Source organism: Balaenoptera physalus, assembly GCF_965194825.1.
Source record: "Balaenoptera physalus genome assembly, chromosome: 7".
In the NCBI taxonomy this organism is placed as follows: domain Eukaryota; kingdom Metazoa; phylum Chordata; class Mammalia; order Artiodactyla; family Balaenopteridae; genus Balaenoptera; species Balaenoptera physalus.
In genome coordinates, this window is record NC_138886.1 from 66,826,287 (window position 1) to 66,843,852 (window position 17,566).

Genomic DNA, 17,566 nt, shown 5'->3' on the forward strand with positions numbered 1-17,566 from the left:
GAGGGTGCAAAACATCTTCCTGTTGTCTTGACATGTTTCTTTGGCTTAGGACCTAGTTTTTTTTCTGGAAATTAATCTCCACTGTATGCTCCCTATTTTAGACACTGGTCCACTATATGATGCAGTTTTTCCCATAACCAGGATTCACAGGACCAGGAATCAAGGGGTGGAAATGGGAGTGGTACCACTCATCATTACTCCTACTGACTCACTAGCAAAATTTTTGCTTCCTATCCCTGTGACCCTATACTTTGCTGTCCTGGAGTTCTTAGCATCAAAGGAAGTAATGCTTCCACCAGGAGACACAACAATAATTCTATTGAACTGGAAATTAAGACTCCCACCTAGCCACTTTGGGCTCTGCATGCCTTTGAATCAATAAGCCAGGAAAGCAGTTGCTGTACTCATTTGGGTAATCGATTCTGACTACCAAGGGGAAATCGGACTACGACTTCACAGTGGGTTTATGGAAGAGTATCCCTTCCCAGGGATATGCCCCCAGGAGATCCCTTAGGGCATCCCTTATTTACTAAGCTCTGTGATTAAAATTGATGGAAAGTCAATGGAAAAATCCAACCCAGGCAGCAGTACTAATGGCCCAGACCCTTCTGGAATGAAGGTTTGGGTCATCTTACAAGGTAGAGAACTATAACCATCTGAGATATTTGCTGAGGGCAAAAGGAATATAGAATGGGTAGTGGAAGAAGGTAATTATGAATACCAGCTATGACCATGTGACTATTTACAGAAGCAAGAACTATAATTATCATGAGTACTTCCTCCTTACTTTGTTATGAATGTATATGTGTGTGTATATAAAGTTGACAAGGAGTGGACTTATGATAGTTAATTTTATATGTCAAGTTGCCTGGTCCACAGTGCTAGACATGTGGTCAAATATTCTGGATTTTTCTATGAAGGTCGTCTTGGATGAAATTAACATTTAAATCAGTGGACTTTGCACAAAGCAGATTGCCCTCCATGATGTGGGTGGGCTTCATTAATAAGTTAAAGACTTAAATATAACAAAAGACTGACTTTCCCCAAGCAAAGGAGAATTTTGCCAGCAGACAGCCTTTGGATTTGAATTGCAATACTGGCTTTTCCTGGTTCCAGCCTGCCAGCCCACCTTGCAGATTTTAAACTTGCCATTCTCCATAACTGCATGAGTCAATTCCTCAAAACAAATTACATATATATATACACATTCATATATATATACATATATATACACATATATATATATGTGTGTGTGTGTATATATATATATATATATCTCCTATGTCCTATTGGTTCTGTTGTCTGGAGAATGCTGGCTAATATAACCAGGTCAGGTTTGGGCTATTTCATATAAAGTTACTACAAACATCCATGTATAGGTTTTTGTATGAACAAAGCTTTCATTTCTATAGAATAAATACCCATAAATGTGATGGCTGGGCAATGCAGTTGTAACAGGGAAGAGCTAAATAGGACTCCATGTTCGATCTGTTTCTTTGACTTTAACCTTTGCTTTTCATTGCTTTTGGGAACCCTGTCCCTCTGCCTGAATGTTAAACTAAAGTGCCTTTGTTCAGCTCACAGGGAGACAATCTGACCCTGCCCACCTGTGGATGGCTGCAGAAAAGAAGAAATTAACACATCCCCTCCCTGAGGCTGGCCATTCCAGGAGATGTTTTGCAAGACTGATGACCCTTTTTACTTTACTTCCTCACCGCCTCTCCCTCTCTGATTCTGTTAAAGAAACTGGCATCCAGACCCCCATAAGATGGTTCTTCAGAGACACTAGTCTGCCATCTTCTCGGTCTGCCGGCTTTCCGAATAAAGTCGTATTCCTTGCCTCAGCACCTCGTCTCCGACTCATTGGCCTGTTGTATGGCGAGGAGAGCGAGCTTGGACTCAGTAACACGGTAAGTGTGTTTAACTTGGTTAAAAAAAACCCTGCAAAAATGGTTTCTAAAGTGGCTAATACCGTTTTACAGTCTCACCAACAAAGTCAGAGATCAAGTTGGTCTGTATCTTCCTCAGGACTTGGTATTGTTGGTATTTTTTATCTTAGCCATTCTAATAGGCATGTAGTGGTAATATTTTTTTGAAGTTCTATTCTCTCCCTGATCACATTTAAATTATCTTTTTTTTTGTTTTTTCTGTCTCCAAAATCTGCACCTGTGGTCTTTTCAGAAAGCATGGGCTGATGGGAACAGGGTGATTGGGGTTTGATGGGGCACATAACTCTTTTCCAGACCAATTATCTGAAAAAGCAAATCCTAGTAATCACAATTTTATAAGGAATTTCTGAAACACGGGTCTATTTATTGCTTCATAAAAAATTACCCTAAAACTTAGTGGCTAAAAGCAACAATATTTATTGGTGCCAGTTTCTGTGTGTTAGGAGTTTGAGCACAGCTTAACTGGGTTCTCTTGACAGTGGGTCTCTGAGAAGACTGCAGTCACATGAAGGCTTGACTCAGAAGGATGAGAAGCTCACTCGGGTAGCTGGTAGGATTCAGTTCTTTGCAGGATGTTGAACTGAGGGCTTCAGTTCCTTGCTCGCTATTGGCTAGAGGCTGCCCTTAGTTCCTTGCCATGTGGGTCTCTGCAGTATGGCAACCTCCTTCAGCTCACACACACACAGAGGGGATTACACAAGAACATAACAGGCCATGGAGCTCATTAGGAAGCATTTCAGGACCTGCCTACCACAGCAGGTGTTTAGGTTTGACAATCTGGATGAAGCAGAGGCTGCTGGAGAATTTGCCTTTGGAGCCTTCTTTCAAGGTAAGCATAGATTTTACTTAGAATAATTATTTATTTGTGGTGGTTTGGGGAAAAAGACAGATGGAGCTTATGGGCTACAACATTGCACATACCTCTTGGCATTACCACTGCAAGATATAAGCAAGAGGAGCCAAGAGCGGGGGCCATCACTTAGATGCTTAACAGATGAATTTAAGGAAATCGTTAATTCTCACCACTACACGTGAGATCAAGAGGCTGGGACAGCATAATTCGTCTTCCACAGCAAAGAAAATAAAACCATTATCAGAAATTCACAAATTTAGAAGGCCAAGTGAGTCCAGTCTATGGCCCTTTCTCAGATTTGAACTGTAGAAATATTGTTGGTAGGTGGAAGCAGGCAGTAAAGGATTAGAGACAAGGCTTGTGCTCTGCAAATCTATCACACAAATGGCCTTGAGAAGCCTCCTAATGAATTAAACTAGAAGTTAAGGAATAGTTTTCAAAACATGTATTTATACGGTATATTCATATTACTAAAAGGAAACACCAGAATCTGATAATATTAGTTATGGCCAGAGAGGAGTAGGGGGTCTGTACTGGGAGATAGACTTGCTTGTTTCAGTATAGCCGTTTATACTGTTTCAGTATGATCCCATGGACATGTATTTCTCTTTCAGTTTAAAAAGAGTCTTTAAAAACTCTTTTAAATCATCTTGCAAGCAAAGATAAAGAAAATGGAAATGGAAAATTATCTATAAAGTAGTAAAAATGAGAATACTCTTTATCAAAAAAATTATGAGGGATAGTAAATCTGTATTCAAAAGAAAATAACTCAAAGTGTTTTATTTCAAATGGACTGAAAATAAACTAAACATGCTACTGAACAAATAGAAAACAAAAGCAATAAACCTAAAGAGAATAGGAGGAAAGAATTCACAAAATTAATGAAAGAAAAATGACTAAAAAAGAGATAAAAACAAAGTTGATGCTTAAATTTAATTAATTAACCCTGGGAAACCTAATTAAGGGCAAAACCCTAGTTAAGGGCAAAACCTAACGAAAACATGCAACATTAGGAATTGGAAAAGAGAGAAAGACATTTTAAAAATTGTAAAAGAATATGTAAACTATACGGCAATCTTAAGGAAAAGTATGATTTTCTAGCAAAATGTAAATAACCCAGGTTCACTTAAGAAGTAATAGAAAGTTGAATAAACAATTACATGTAAGAGAAATTAGAAACATAGCTCAAGATCTGCCATTTAGAAAGGCACCAGGACCAGAGATTTTTATCACTGACAACTATCTAGCCTCAAAGAACAGATGGTTCCTATTATTTTAACTATTCACAGAAAAAGATAAGGAGATCCCACAGGTCATATTTATGAAGCCAGGGCAGGCTAAATAATAAAACCAGATAAATATAACTAAAAAGAGAACTCTAGATCAATATTATTTACAAGTAGGAATATAAATATTGTAAGTGAAAATAGAAATTCTAATTATTCAAATCACAGCATATACGGCCAAAGAGATTTTATTCCAAATATAATGATTAGGAAATAATCGATATAATTCATTACACTGACAGAATAAAGCAGAAAAATATCTGATGTGGCACATAACATTTAACAGCTTTTATATAGTAATATGTACTGACAAATGATAAGAAAACTAGGAACTGAGAAAGGCCAATAGACATTTAAAAATACTGAATCTCAAGTGGAAATAAAAAATAATGTTTACCTCTCAAAGTGGAAAAAAGAAATTTGGTGAGAGTGTATGGAAGTGAGCACTCTCGTATATTGCTGGTAGGAATGTGAAGTTTTAAATTTTTGCAAGGTAATTTAATGCATCTGCTAAAACCTGGCCAGAAATGGCCCTATCTGGAATCTTCTCTATACAGTAAAAGCACAAATAAACAGGAATAAATATAGACACATATGTTGTAGAGACAAAAAAGCAATAAATAATCTCACTGTCCATCAGTAGATAAATGGTTGAACTAACTGTGGAACATCCCTATCTATGGTTAGCTATTAAACAGAATGTATTAAACCTACATCCATTTTATCTGGAGTGACAATTTGTATATATCAACACTATACGAGGTATAATTCACCTATAATAAAAATTAATGTATACAATTCAGTGGTTTTTAGTATATTCTCAAGTTTGGGCAACCATCACCACTATCCATTTCCAGCATATTTTCAACACTCCAAAAGGAAACCGTGCACCCATTAGCAGTCAAAAGTGCTAGAAAACCAACACTCTCAGGAGCAACCCTTAACCAATGACTGCTGGAAGTTGGTATATAAACAGTCCCTTCCGTGGCAAACTCTAAGGCACACATTTACACAATTTTCCGGAGTTCCCCTTCAGGATTAAGCTCTAGTTATTCACAGTTATACCTCTTGTGATAATGTACCCATTATTGGCCACATTCTTTCCTTTTCTCCTACTACTGATTCCTGGTATCATCTCCTGAGTAAACTCATTGCATTCAAATCTTTGTCTTGAGGTCTGCTTCTGCAAGAACCCAACTAAGAGCATCAGAAATGGTCTTAGGAAGCAGGTTCTCAGAAGGGGGTTTTGGAATTGTGTCGTTCATTGTCCAGATGACAGCAGAGACCCTATTATTAATGGTAATTTGGGATGATAATCCCCACATGCTGTAGTATCAATTATTAAGTCTCTTACCTGTGGTCAACTGGGAGGGGATACAGGTGGGAAAAAATGCACTTGTATAGGATGGCTGGTATTTGAAAGATATGGGGGCAGTAATAATTGTAAGGACTCTGAAATTGGGTGGCTACTGTTAGGGACTACTGACAAATTGAAGGAAGAAAATTCTAGCCTCAGATCAGTCAGTTATCAACTTGAGGCATAGTGTAGAAATAAGAAAACTTATTTGGCAGTGTTTAGAGAGATTTCATCTCCTGCAAACATTGGGACTGAAAATTAGCTCCAGGATCTGTTTGTAACAATTGTAAATTTACCTAAATAAATAAATAAATAAAGTGTGTGTGTGTGTGTGTGTGTGTGTGTGTGTGTGAATGCACAGCTCTAGCAAGTCTAATTGTGTTTACTCTGATGTCCTCAGCAATTCTACTCATGGTCATGGTGCTGAAAGAGAAGGAGTGGGATGCTGAGAACAAGGCTGGGGACGTACATCAGAGTAAATGCAACTGAAAATTTTTTTAATTTATTTTTATGGAGATATAATCGACACATAACTTTGTGTAAGTTTAAAGTGTACAATGTGTTGATTAGATACATTTATATATTGCAGTGTGATTATGAACATAGCATCAGCTAACACGTCTATCACATCACATAATTATCATTCTTTTTTTTGGGGGGGTGAGAATAATTAAGATCTGGTCTCTTAGCAACTTTGAAGTTTGCAATACAGTCTTGTTATCTATAATCACTAAGGTGTGCATTAGATCTCCAGGACTTATTTATCTACTAGTTCCAAGTTTGTACCCTTAAACAACATCTCCCCAGTTCCACCAAAACTGCCCTCCAGTCGCTGGAGACCACCATTCTACTCTCTGTTTTTATGAGTTCAACTTCTTTTAGATTCCACACGTGAGTGATACCATCCAGTCCTTGTTTTTCTCTGTCTGACTTATCTCACTTAGCATAATGTCCTCAAGTCCCGTCCATGTTTTCACAAATGGCAAGATTTCCTTCTTTCTCATGGCTGAATAATATTCCTGTGTGTGTGTTTGTATTCTTTATCTATTCATTCCTTAATGGGCATTTGGGTTGTTTCCATATCCTGGCTATTGTGAATAATGCTGGCATAAACATGGGAGTGCAGATATCTCTTTGAGATCCTGTTTTCATTTCGTTTGGACATATACCCAGAAATGGGACTGCTAGATCATATGGATGTTCTAAATTGAAGTATAGTTAATTTACAATGTTCTGTTAGTTTCAAGTGTACAGCAAAGTGATTCAGTTATACATATAAGTATTTCTTTTCTGGATTCTTTTCCATTATAGGTTATTACAAGATATTGAGTATAGTTCTCTGTGCTATACAGTAGCTCCTTGTTGTTTATCTATTTTATATATAGGAATGTGTATATGTTAATCCCAAACTCGTAGTTTATCTCTCCCCTACCCCCGACTTGCTATTCCTTTGGTAACCAAGAGTTTGTTTTCTATGTCTTGTGAGTCTATTTCTATTTTGTAAATATGTTCATTTGTATCATTTTTTTAGATTCCACATGTAAGTGATATCATAGGATATTTGTCTTTCTGTCTGACTTATTTCACTTAATATGATAATCTCTAGGTAATCTCTAGGTCCATCCATGTTGCTGCAAATGGCATTACTTCATTTTTTATGGCTGAGTAATATGCCATTATATATATGTGTATATATATATATATATATATATATATATATATATATATATATATCTCATATCTTCTTTAATCCATTCATCTGTCAATGGACATTTAGGTTGCTTCCATGTTTTGGCTATTGTAAATAGTGCTGCTATGAACATTAGGGTGCATATACCTTTTCGAATCAGATATATGCCCAGGAGTGGGATTGCTGGATCATATGGTAACTCTATTTTCAGTTTCTTAGGGAACCTCCACACTGTTCTCCATAGTGGCTGCGCCAACTTACATTCCCACCAACAGTGTAGGAGGGTTCCCTTTTCTCCACACCCTCTCCAGTATTTATTATTTGCAGACTTTTTTGATGATGGCCATTCTGACCGATGTGAGGTAATACCTCATTGTAGTTTTGTTTTGTTTTTGTTGTTGTTATTTTGTTTGTTTTATTTTAACATCTTTATTGGAGTATAATTGCTTTACAATGGTGTGTTAGTTTCTGCTTTATAACAAAGAATCAGCTATACATATACATATATCCCCATATCTCTTCCCTCTTGCATCTCCCTCCCTCCCACCCTCCCTATCCCACCCCTCTAGGTGGTCACAAAGCACAGAGCTGATCTCCCTGTGCTATGTGGCTGCTTCCCACTAGCTATCTATTTTACATTTGGTAGTGTATATATGTCCATGCCACTCCCTCACTTTGTCCGAGCTTGCCCTTCCCCCTCCCCGTGTCCTCAAGTCCATTCTCTAGTAGGTCTGCATCTTTATTCCTGTCCTGCCCCTAGGTTCTTCGTCACCATTTTTTTTTTAGATTCCATATGTATGTGTTAGCGTACAGTATTTGTTTTTGTCTTTCTGACTTACTTCACTCTGTATGACAGACTCTAGGTCCATCCACCTCACTACAAATAACTCAATTTCGTTTCTTTTTATGGCTAATACTCCATTGTGTATATTTGCCACATCTTCTCTATCCATTCATCTGTCGATGGACACTTAGGTGGCTTCCATGTCCTGGCTATTGTAAATAGAGCTGCAATGAACATTGTGGTACATGACTCTTTATGAATTATGGTTTCCTCAGGGTATATGCCCAGTAGTGGGATTGCTAGGTTGTATGGTAGTTCGATTTTTAGTTTTTTAAGGAATGTCCATACTGTTCTCCATAGTGGCTGTATCAATTTACATTCCCACCAACAGTGCAAGAGGGTTCCCTTTTCTCCACGCCCTCTCCAGCATTTATTGTTTGTAGATTTTTTGATGGTGTCCATTCTGACTGGTGTGAGATGATATCTCATTGTAGTTTTGATTTGTATTTCTCTAAAAATTAGTGATATTGAGCATCTTTTCATGTGCCTGTTGGCCATCTGTATGTCTTCTTTGGAGAAATGTCTGTTTAGGTCTTCTGTCCATTTTTTGATTGGGTTGTTTGTTTTTTTGATATTGAGCTGTATGAGCTGTTTGTATATTTTGGAAATTAATCCCTTGTTGGTAGCATCGTTTGCAAAGATTTTCTCCCAGTCCGTAGGTTGGCTTTTCATTTTGTTTATCATTTCCTTTGCTTTGCAAAAGATTTTAAGTTTAATTAGATACCATTTGTTTATTTTTGTTTTTATTTCCTTTACTCTAGGAGACAAATCCAAAAAAATAATTCTGCGATGTATGTCAAAGAGTGTTCTGGCTACATTTTCCTCTAGGAGTTTTATAGTATCTGGTCTTACATTTAGGTCTTTAATCCATTTTGAGTTTATTTTTGTATATACTGTTAGAGAATGTTCTAATTTCATTCTTTTACATGTAGCTGTCTAGTTTTCCCAGCACCACTTTTTGAAGAGACTGTCTTGTCTCTATTGTATATTCTTGCCTCCTTTGTTGTAGATTAATTGACCCTACATGCATGGGTTTATTTCTGTGCTTTCTGTTCTGTTCCATTGGTCCATATGTCTGTTCTTGTGCCAGTACCCTACTGTTTTGATAACTGTAGCTTTGTATTATAGTCTGAAGTTAGGGAGCCTTATTCCTCGAGGTCAGTTTTTCTTTCTTAAGATTGTTTTGGCTATTTGGGATCTTTTGTGTTTCCATACAAATTTTTAAATTTTTTGTTCTAGTTCTGTGAAAAATGCCATTGGTAATTTGATAGGGATTGCATTGAATTTGTAGATTGCCTTGGATAATATAGTCATTTTAACAATATTGATTCTTCCAATCCAAAAACATGGTATATCTTTCCAGCTGTTTGTGTCATCTTCAGTTTCTTTCATCAATGATACAGTTTTTGGAGTACAAGTCTTTTGCCTCCTTAGGTAGGTTTATTCCTAGATATTTTATTCTTTTTGATGTGATGGCAAATAGAATTGTTTCCTGGAAGTTCTGTTTTTAATTTTTGAGGAATCACTGTACTGTTTTCTATACTGGCTGAACCAATTTACATTTCCACCAACAGTGTACAAGTGTTCCCCTTATCTCTGCATCTGTTCTCTCTTGTCTTCTTGATAGCCATTCTTACAGGTGTGAGGTGATATCTCATTGCAGTTTTGGTTTTCATTTCCCTGGTGATTAGTAATGCTGAGTATATTTTCATGTATCTCTTGGCCATCTGTATGTCTTCTTTGGAAAAACGTTTACTCAGGTCCTTTGTCTATTTTTTAATCAGATTGTTTGTTCTTTTTTGTTATTGTGTTGTATGAGTTCTTTATATATGTTGGATATTTGGAGTATCAATTTGTCATTATTTGCAGATGATGTGATCTTATATATAGAAAATTCTAAAAACTCAACCAAAAGTTGTTGGAACTAATAAAGAAATTCAGTAAAGTTGTAGGATATAAAATAAACGTACAGAAATCAGTTGCATTTCTAAACATTAACAATAAAATATCTGAAAAAGAAATGAAGAAAACAATCCCAGTCACAAGAGAGTGAAAAACAATAAAACACTTAGGAATAAATTTAAACTAGGAAGTGGAAGACCTATCCCGTTATCTGGTATGTGGTTTGCAAATATTTTTCTCATATTTTATAGGTTGCCTTTTCATTTTGTTGATTGTTTCTTTTGCCATGCAGAAGCTTTTGAGCTTGATGTAGTCCCACTTGTTGATTTTTTTCTTTTGTTGCCTGTGCTTTTGGTCATATATCAAAAAAAATTAGTGCCCAGACCAATGTAAAAGAGCTTATTCTCTGTGTCTTCTTCTAGGAGTTTTATGTTATCATGTCTTATGTTTAAGTCTTTGATCCATTTCAAGTTCATTTTTGCTAATGGGGTAAGGTAGGGATCAAATTTCATTGTTCTGCATGTGGTTATCCAGTTTTCCCAAGGCTATTTGTTGAAGAGACTATCTTTTCTCCACTAAGTGTTCTTGGCTCCCATGTCAAATGTTAGTTAATCATATAAGTGGAGGTTTAATTTTTGAGCTCTCTATTCTGTTCCATTGCTCTATGTGTCTATTTTTCTGCCAGTACCATACTGTTTTAATTATTATAGTTTTGTAGAATAGTTTGAAACCAGCAAGTGTGATGCCTCTGGCTTTGTTCTTTCTCAGGACTGCTTTGGCTATTCAGGGTCTTTTGTGGTTACACACAAATTTTAGAATCGTTTTTTCTATTTCTGTGTAAAATGCCCTTGGAATTTTTATAGGGATTGCAATGAATCTATAGCTGACTTCGGGTAGTATGGACATTTTAATAATATCAATTCTTTTTATCCATGAACACAAGATATCTTTCCATTTGTCTGTTCCTTCTTCAGTTTTTTCATCAAGTAATTTTGTACAGATCTTTCACTTCCTATATTAAACTTATTCCTAAGTATTTTATTGTTTTTGATGCTCTTGTGACTGGGGTTGTTTATTTCTTTTTCAGATATTTTATTGTTAGTGTATAGAAATGCACCCGATTGCTGTATGTTTATTTTATATCCTACAACTTTACTGAATTTGTTGATTTTTCCAACAGTTTTTAGTTGAATCTTTGGAATTTTCTGTATATAAGATCACATCAACTGAAAATAATGACAGTTTTACTTCTTCCTTTCTGATTTGGATGCCTTTTATTTCTTTGTCTTGCCTATTTGCTCTAGCTAGGACTTCCAGTACTATGTTGAATAAGAGTGGTGAGAGTGGGCATCCTTGTCTTGTTCCTGATCTTAGAGGAAAAGCTTTTAAGTTTTTGCCATTGAATATAATGTTAAGGTGGGTTTGTCATATATGACCTTTACTATACTGAGGTATGTTCCTTCTATACCCAATTTGTTGAGGGTTTTAATCATAAAAGAATGTTGTGTTTTGTCAAATGCATTTTCTGCAAAATTGAGATGATAATATAATTTTTCTTTGAATGGTAAAATTAATATTAATCACATTTATTGATTTGTGTACATTGAACCATTCTTACATCCCACTTGGTCATGGTGTATAATCCTTTTAATGTGTTGTTGAATTCAATTTGCTACATTTTGTTGAAAATATTTGCATCTATATTCATCAGGGATATTGGTCTATAATTTTCTTTTATTGTAGTGTCCTTTTCTGGCTTTGGTATCAGGGTAATGCTGACCATATTTGAGAATTTTGAAACTTCAGACTCCTCAGAACTGTCTGTGTTGGCAAAAGAACCCCACTCCTTCATGCAGGAGTATAGCAGCCCTCCTTTGGCTAGAGACTAGGCAAAGACTTTACCTAAGACAAATGCCTCTTATTTTTTTTTTTTTTTTTTACGTGAAAATGTCTTTTATTTATCCGTTCTTTCAGTACCGTGATCTGTTTTGGTGCAGAAGCAAGAGCGAAACTATCACAAAATCAAATCCTTCTATAAATATCAAAAGAGAATTGGATGCTTAATAAAAGAAAATTTAAATGACATGACTGTTGAGGAAGTGGGAATGTCAACAGGGAATATACAAATAATTGAAAGATCTGTCTCAAAGATGAAAATAATTATACGTTAACTAGAGTTATAAAACTTCCTTTTCTCTACTATCTTATATTTGACCTCAAACTTTTCATTATCTTTTTCAAAAAACATTTTAATTTGAACATGCCTATTTCAAATCATGTAAGTTTACAAAACTCATTTTGTTCTTTTAAGTGGAAAGACTAAGCATTTCTTTTTTTTTTTCCTTCTCAAGCTTCTATTTCTTTTTTTTTTTTTTTGTTTCTTTTTTATTTGACTGTATTTTATTTTATTTTATTTTTTTTCACACACACACACACACTGCATTTATGCCTCTTAAAATGATGCTTGCCTTCCTCAAGTTTTTATCCTTCACCCACCATTACTTTTAGATCAATAATTATAGTCAAGTTGCCACATGGCTCAGCCATGGTAGCACTGCCTAGCCTTCAGAAGTAAAGAGGTGTTTCACAGAAGAGCTACAGAAAAGCTAAAATAGTATCAGCAAGAACTGGGAGAACACTCCTGGAAATGGATCTTGACAGTGCTGAACAGAGTATAGGGCTGGGTATGGAGTTTGTTGATATGGGACACTCTCCTATGATACATAATTTAACGTCCTTCCAAGGACACCTGAGATTGGTCTTAACATGTTGCTGGAATGACTCCATGAAGCTTGGGGGGGAAATGGTAGCCTATTACAAAATAGGTGGAGGTGCCATAATTACCCTAGCAAAGTATTGAGGAAGAGGTCAAGTGGTTCAAATTGTGAGCATGCTAGACTAGATTTATTATACAAGACCATGGAACTCAACAGCTGACTATGTTGCCCAAGAGGGTCTAGAGGACACTCCCTTCACTAAAACAATAATAATTCTAGTGAAGGGGTCACTAGAAGCATTAAGAAGCTCAGCGGTGACTGTCTCCTGTAGGCTGGGGTTGCTACTATAGAAATGGACTCCCTAATGACAATCAAGATGAAAGGATCCTGAAATATCAGAAGCCAAGTGACAGCATGCAAGACAATGATAGGCAAGGTGGACATAATTGCCATACTGCAAAGCCAGTGTTCCTAGGGGTGAAATAGATGGATAGGTAACCAACTAGGGTATTTCTTGATCTATATAATCAAAAATGTTATGGTTGGATAAGGAAAAGATTGATATCAGCTTCTGCAATTTAAAAAATCATAATCCCTTACACTGTTTCCAGACTTGAACCTGTTCTCAGACCTAGAGTCCATTGATGGAGGATTGCCTTGAGGAAGAGCCCTGCAACACCTTAGAGATACAGTAGTGGTTTTCCCACTTATTCACCCAAACGGTCCTACAGTTGCAGAGTAATTTCACACTGTAAAAAAGGGAATACAGTACTCTTTCTTCAGATACAGCATCTGAACTGACACTGGTACCAGGGACCCCAAACATTATCATGACCCCCGATTAAAGTGGATTATACAGAGGTCAGATAATAAGTTGAGTTCTGGTCCAAGACTGCACCACAGTGGGTTCAGTAGGTCCAGGCATCTACTATGTGGTCACTTTCCTAGTCCCACTGAGGGCATCATCAAAATGGATGTAATTTTCAGCTTGACAGAATCATTAGATTGGTTTCTTGACCTGTTGGGAGAGTCATAATGGTAGGAATGGCCAAATGGAAATCTCTGAAGCTGCCTTGGCCTCCTGCCTGAGCCAAGATAGTAAATCAGAAACAATGCTGCATCTTAAATCTAATGGCAGAAATTAGGCCAATATCAAAAATTTAAAGGTGCCAAGATGGCAGTCATCCATTATTCCATTCAATTCACCAGTCTGGACCTTGCAAAAATCATGACCGTTGATGGTGGACTGCACAACTCAACTAAGAGGAAGCTCCAATTATAGTTTCTGTACTGGATTGGTCTCTTTACCAGACTGATCAGCAGTGCCCCAGGCTGATGATATGCAACTCTTGTTATGGCAAACTCATTCTTTTCAATCCCGTCGGGAAAGAAGATCAAAGCAGTATGCAAATGAACATTTACTTGGAACAGACAGAAAAACACATTCATGGTTTTGCACCAGGGTTATATTAATTCTCCCACTATTTGTTGTAATACAGTCCAAAGGGATCTTGATTGCACACTTGTGCAGAACATAACTTGTTCCACTATATTCATAATGCCATGTTAATTGGACCAGGTGAACAGGGAGTGGCAAGTACTCTGAATACCAGACACATATACTCCAGAGAACAGATAACAACCCTACAAAGACTCAAGGGCCTATCCCATAAGTGAAAATTTTAGAAATCTAATGGTTTGAAGCATTCCAGAACATCCCCTCAAAGATGTGTAAGATAAATCCTTGCACTTCTTCCCATGGAGACAAAGAGCACAGCACTAGGTAGGCTGCTTCAGACTTTGGAGACAGTCTATGTTTCACTTAAGAATACTTTCTGACACATTTATTGGGTGCCACAGAAGGCCTGGTACGAGAGAGCTCTGCAACAAATTCACAATGATATAAACAACACTCCCACTTGAACCCAGCATATCCCACAGTTTACTCAGGATACCACAGAGTATCCTGCGTAAACAAGAATTCCCTGAGGGCTTTGTGACAAGCCCCAGTGGGAGACAGTGCAGACCTCTAGGTTTCTGGAGAAAGACCACACTGTCTGCAAAAAGCAGCTCCAGGCAGACTACTGAGTGCCTGACCATAGCACATCAAGGGACTATGTGACCAGAACAGAGCTATTCACTACAACCTGGGTGTTGTCAGACCCACAGAGTCATATGTTAGGGTAGAATCCTGTTTTACAATAGAGTCACCTGTCTATGAAGGCAAATTCATCAGTTTACCTGGGCAATTTGATTGTTTTCTAGGTGTCACAAAAAAGTAACTGCCAAGGAACTTTTACAAACTGTGGTCTTTTCACATTTATTTTTATAAAGACAATTGTTTGACATATAATTTGTATGCAAATGATTCCTTAAAAATAGTTTGTCCAATTTCTATTAATGGTTTCTGTCTTTCTCTGAAACTTCTTCCCTACCTTAAAATTATATATTTTACAAAATCCTCCTATATTCAATCTAATACTGGTTGTATAGTTTTGTTCTTTCATGTTGATTTTAGTCCATCCTGAATTTATTTTATGTGTAGTATGACATAGGGATCTATTATTTTTCTAAATTAATGGCAAATTTTTCTATTACTTAACCTTTCCTTTCCCCAGTGATATGAAGTATTGCCTTCATAATATACTTATTTCTCAAATATACGTGGTTCTGTTTATGAATTCTCTATTAGGTGCAATTGACTTCTTGTACTAATAGCACTCTTTAATTATTGTGGCTTTATATTACCTCTTGATATCTAGTAAGATATATCCCCTTTAGTTTTCTTTTGTGTGTGTGTGTGTGTGTTGTATTTTTTTGAAGCCTGTTATTATGCATTCTCTTCCAGATAAAAATTTAATTGAAATGTTTATTGAGATAATTGTAGATTGACATGCAATTGTAAGAAACAATACAGAGAACTCATGTGTATTTTACCCAGTTTCTCCCTAATAGCAGCATTTGTAAAAGTATAATATGTCTATCAAAACCAATATATTGATATTGATACAATCCACCAATCTTCTCAGATTTCCGCAATTTTACTTGTATTCATTTGTGTGTTTACATGTGTTTAGTGCTATACAATTTTGTCACATGCGTAGGTTCATGTACTCACCACCACATTCAAGATAGTGGATCGTTCCGTCATTAAAATAACTCCTAATGTTGCCCTTTTATAGCCATACTACGTCCCTCCAACCTGCATGCCTTACCCCGGCCGCTATTAACTGTCCTCTGTTTCTAAAATGTTGTCATTTCAAAAGTGTTATATCAATGGAATCATGCAAATGTAACCTTTGGAACTGGAATTTGTAACGTTTTTCACTCAGTATAATTCCCTGTAAATTCATTCAATTTGTATGTATCAATACATACAATAAAAAGCATTTTATTGCTGAGTGGCGTTTCATGGAATGGATGTACCACAGTTTGTTAAACTATTCATCTGTTGAAGGACATCTGGGCTGATTCCAATTTTGGGGTATTACAAGTAAACCTGCTATGAACACTTGTGTACAGATATTTGTGTAAACATAAATTTCCATTCCTCGGAATAAACGCCCAAGACTGCAATTGCTGGCTTGTATGATAATTATGTGTTTAGCTTTTTCAGAACTGACAAACTATTTTCCAGAGTGGCTGTACCAATTTACATTTTCACCAGCAACGTATGCGTGATCTAGTTTCTCCACATTCTTGACAGCATTTTGTTTTGTTACCATTTTATTTTAGCAATTCTGATAGGTGTGTAGTGATATCTCATTGTGGTTATAATCTGCATTTTCCTGATGACTGATGACGTGAAACAACTTTTATGTCCTTATTTGCCATCTGCACATTCTCTCCAGTGAAATACCTCTTCATGTATTTTGCCCATTTTCTAATTGGATTGTTTGGGTGTTTTGTTTGTTTGCTAGAGTTCCTTATGTATTATAGATCTAGTCCTTTTTTGGGTATATGTTTGTAAATATTTTCTTCAAGTCTGTACATTATCTTTTCATCCTCTCCACGTGGGCTTTCTCAGAGCAAAAGTTAAGTTTCAAAAAGTCCAATTTATCAAACTTTTTTGTTTATGGATCATTCTTTTGATGGCAATTCTAAGAGCTCTGCATAGCCCTAGGTCCCAAGGATTTTCTCTTATTTGAAAAAAACTTTTATGGTTTTGTGTTTTATTTTTTAAATTGGTGACATTTTTTGAGTTAATTCTTACATAAGGTGTGACAGTTACATCAAGGCTCATTTTTTTTTTTTTTTTTTTTTGCCTGGGGATATCCATTTGTTGAAAACACAATTGTTTATTGGGTTGTTTCTGCATTTCTTTCAAAATTTACTTGAGCATATTTGTGTGGGTCTACTTCTGAATTCTCTATTCTGTTTCATTGATCTATGTGTCTTTTCCTCTGTGAATGCCACACCATATTGATTACTGTAGTTATATATTGAGCTTCAATATCAAGTGAAGTGATTTATTCAACTTTATTCTTCTTAATCAAGATTGCTTTATCTATTTTATGGCTGAGACTTTCCATATAATTTTAGAATAACTTTGCTATATCTACAGAAAATCTTAATGAGATTTTCATAGGAATTACATTAAGTCTATAGATCAATTTTGGGAGAAATGATATATTTATTGTTTTTAGTTTTCCAGCACATGACAAGGTATGCCTCTCCAGTTACTTAGATATACTTTGATTTCTTTCATCAGAATTTTGTAATAATCAGATCCTGTATATTTTTTGTTAAATGTACACCTAGGTATTTCATTTTCTTCAGAACAATTGAAATGGAACGGTATTTTAAATTTTGGTTTCCATGTGTTCATTGCTAGTATGTAGGAACAGGATCAATTTTTGTATGTTGGTCCTGTGTCCTGCAACTTTGATGAATTTACTTATTCATTCTGGGAAGGTTTGGGATGGTTTTTTTTTTTTTTTTTTTCTGGTAGGTTCCCTGGATTCTCTA

General features: G+C 36.1%; 1 protein-coding gene and 1 long non-coding RNA gene across 4 annotated transcripts in view; one reads left to right on the plus strand and one right to left on the minus strand.

The window, feature by feature from the left end:
* Window positions 1-7,133, plus strand: part of CNTLN (centlein) — a 366,460-nt gene extending 359,327 nt beyond the window's left edge. For 2 of the 3 annotated variants that reach the window (XM_082467993.1, XM_082467992.1), the window contains exon 26: window positions 1,578-7,133. In XM_082467993.1, coding sequence (XP_082324119.1) covers window positions 1,578-2,096 — 519 coding nt within the window. In that variant the 3' untranslated portion in view covers window positions 2,097-7,133. The remainder of the gene's footprint in view (window positions 1-1,577) is intronic. The other variant, XM_082467994.1, reaches the window with a different exon arrangement.
* A 380-nt stretch (window positions 7,134-7,513) lies between these two features.
* LOC309663719 lies at window positions 7,514-16,791 on the minus strand. The gene is made up of 2 exons (XR_014265424.1): window positions 12,331-16,791; window positions 7,514-11,796 (listed from the first exon to the last, which is right to left on the minus strand). It is a non-coding gene; the product is annotated as an uncharacterized lncRNA (long non-coding RNA).
* Between the last annotated feature and the right edge of the window lie 775 nt (window positions 16,792-17,566).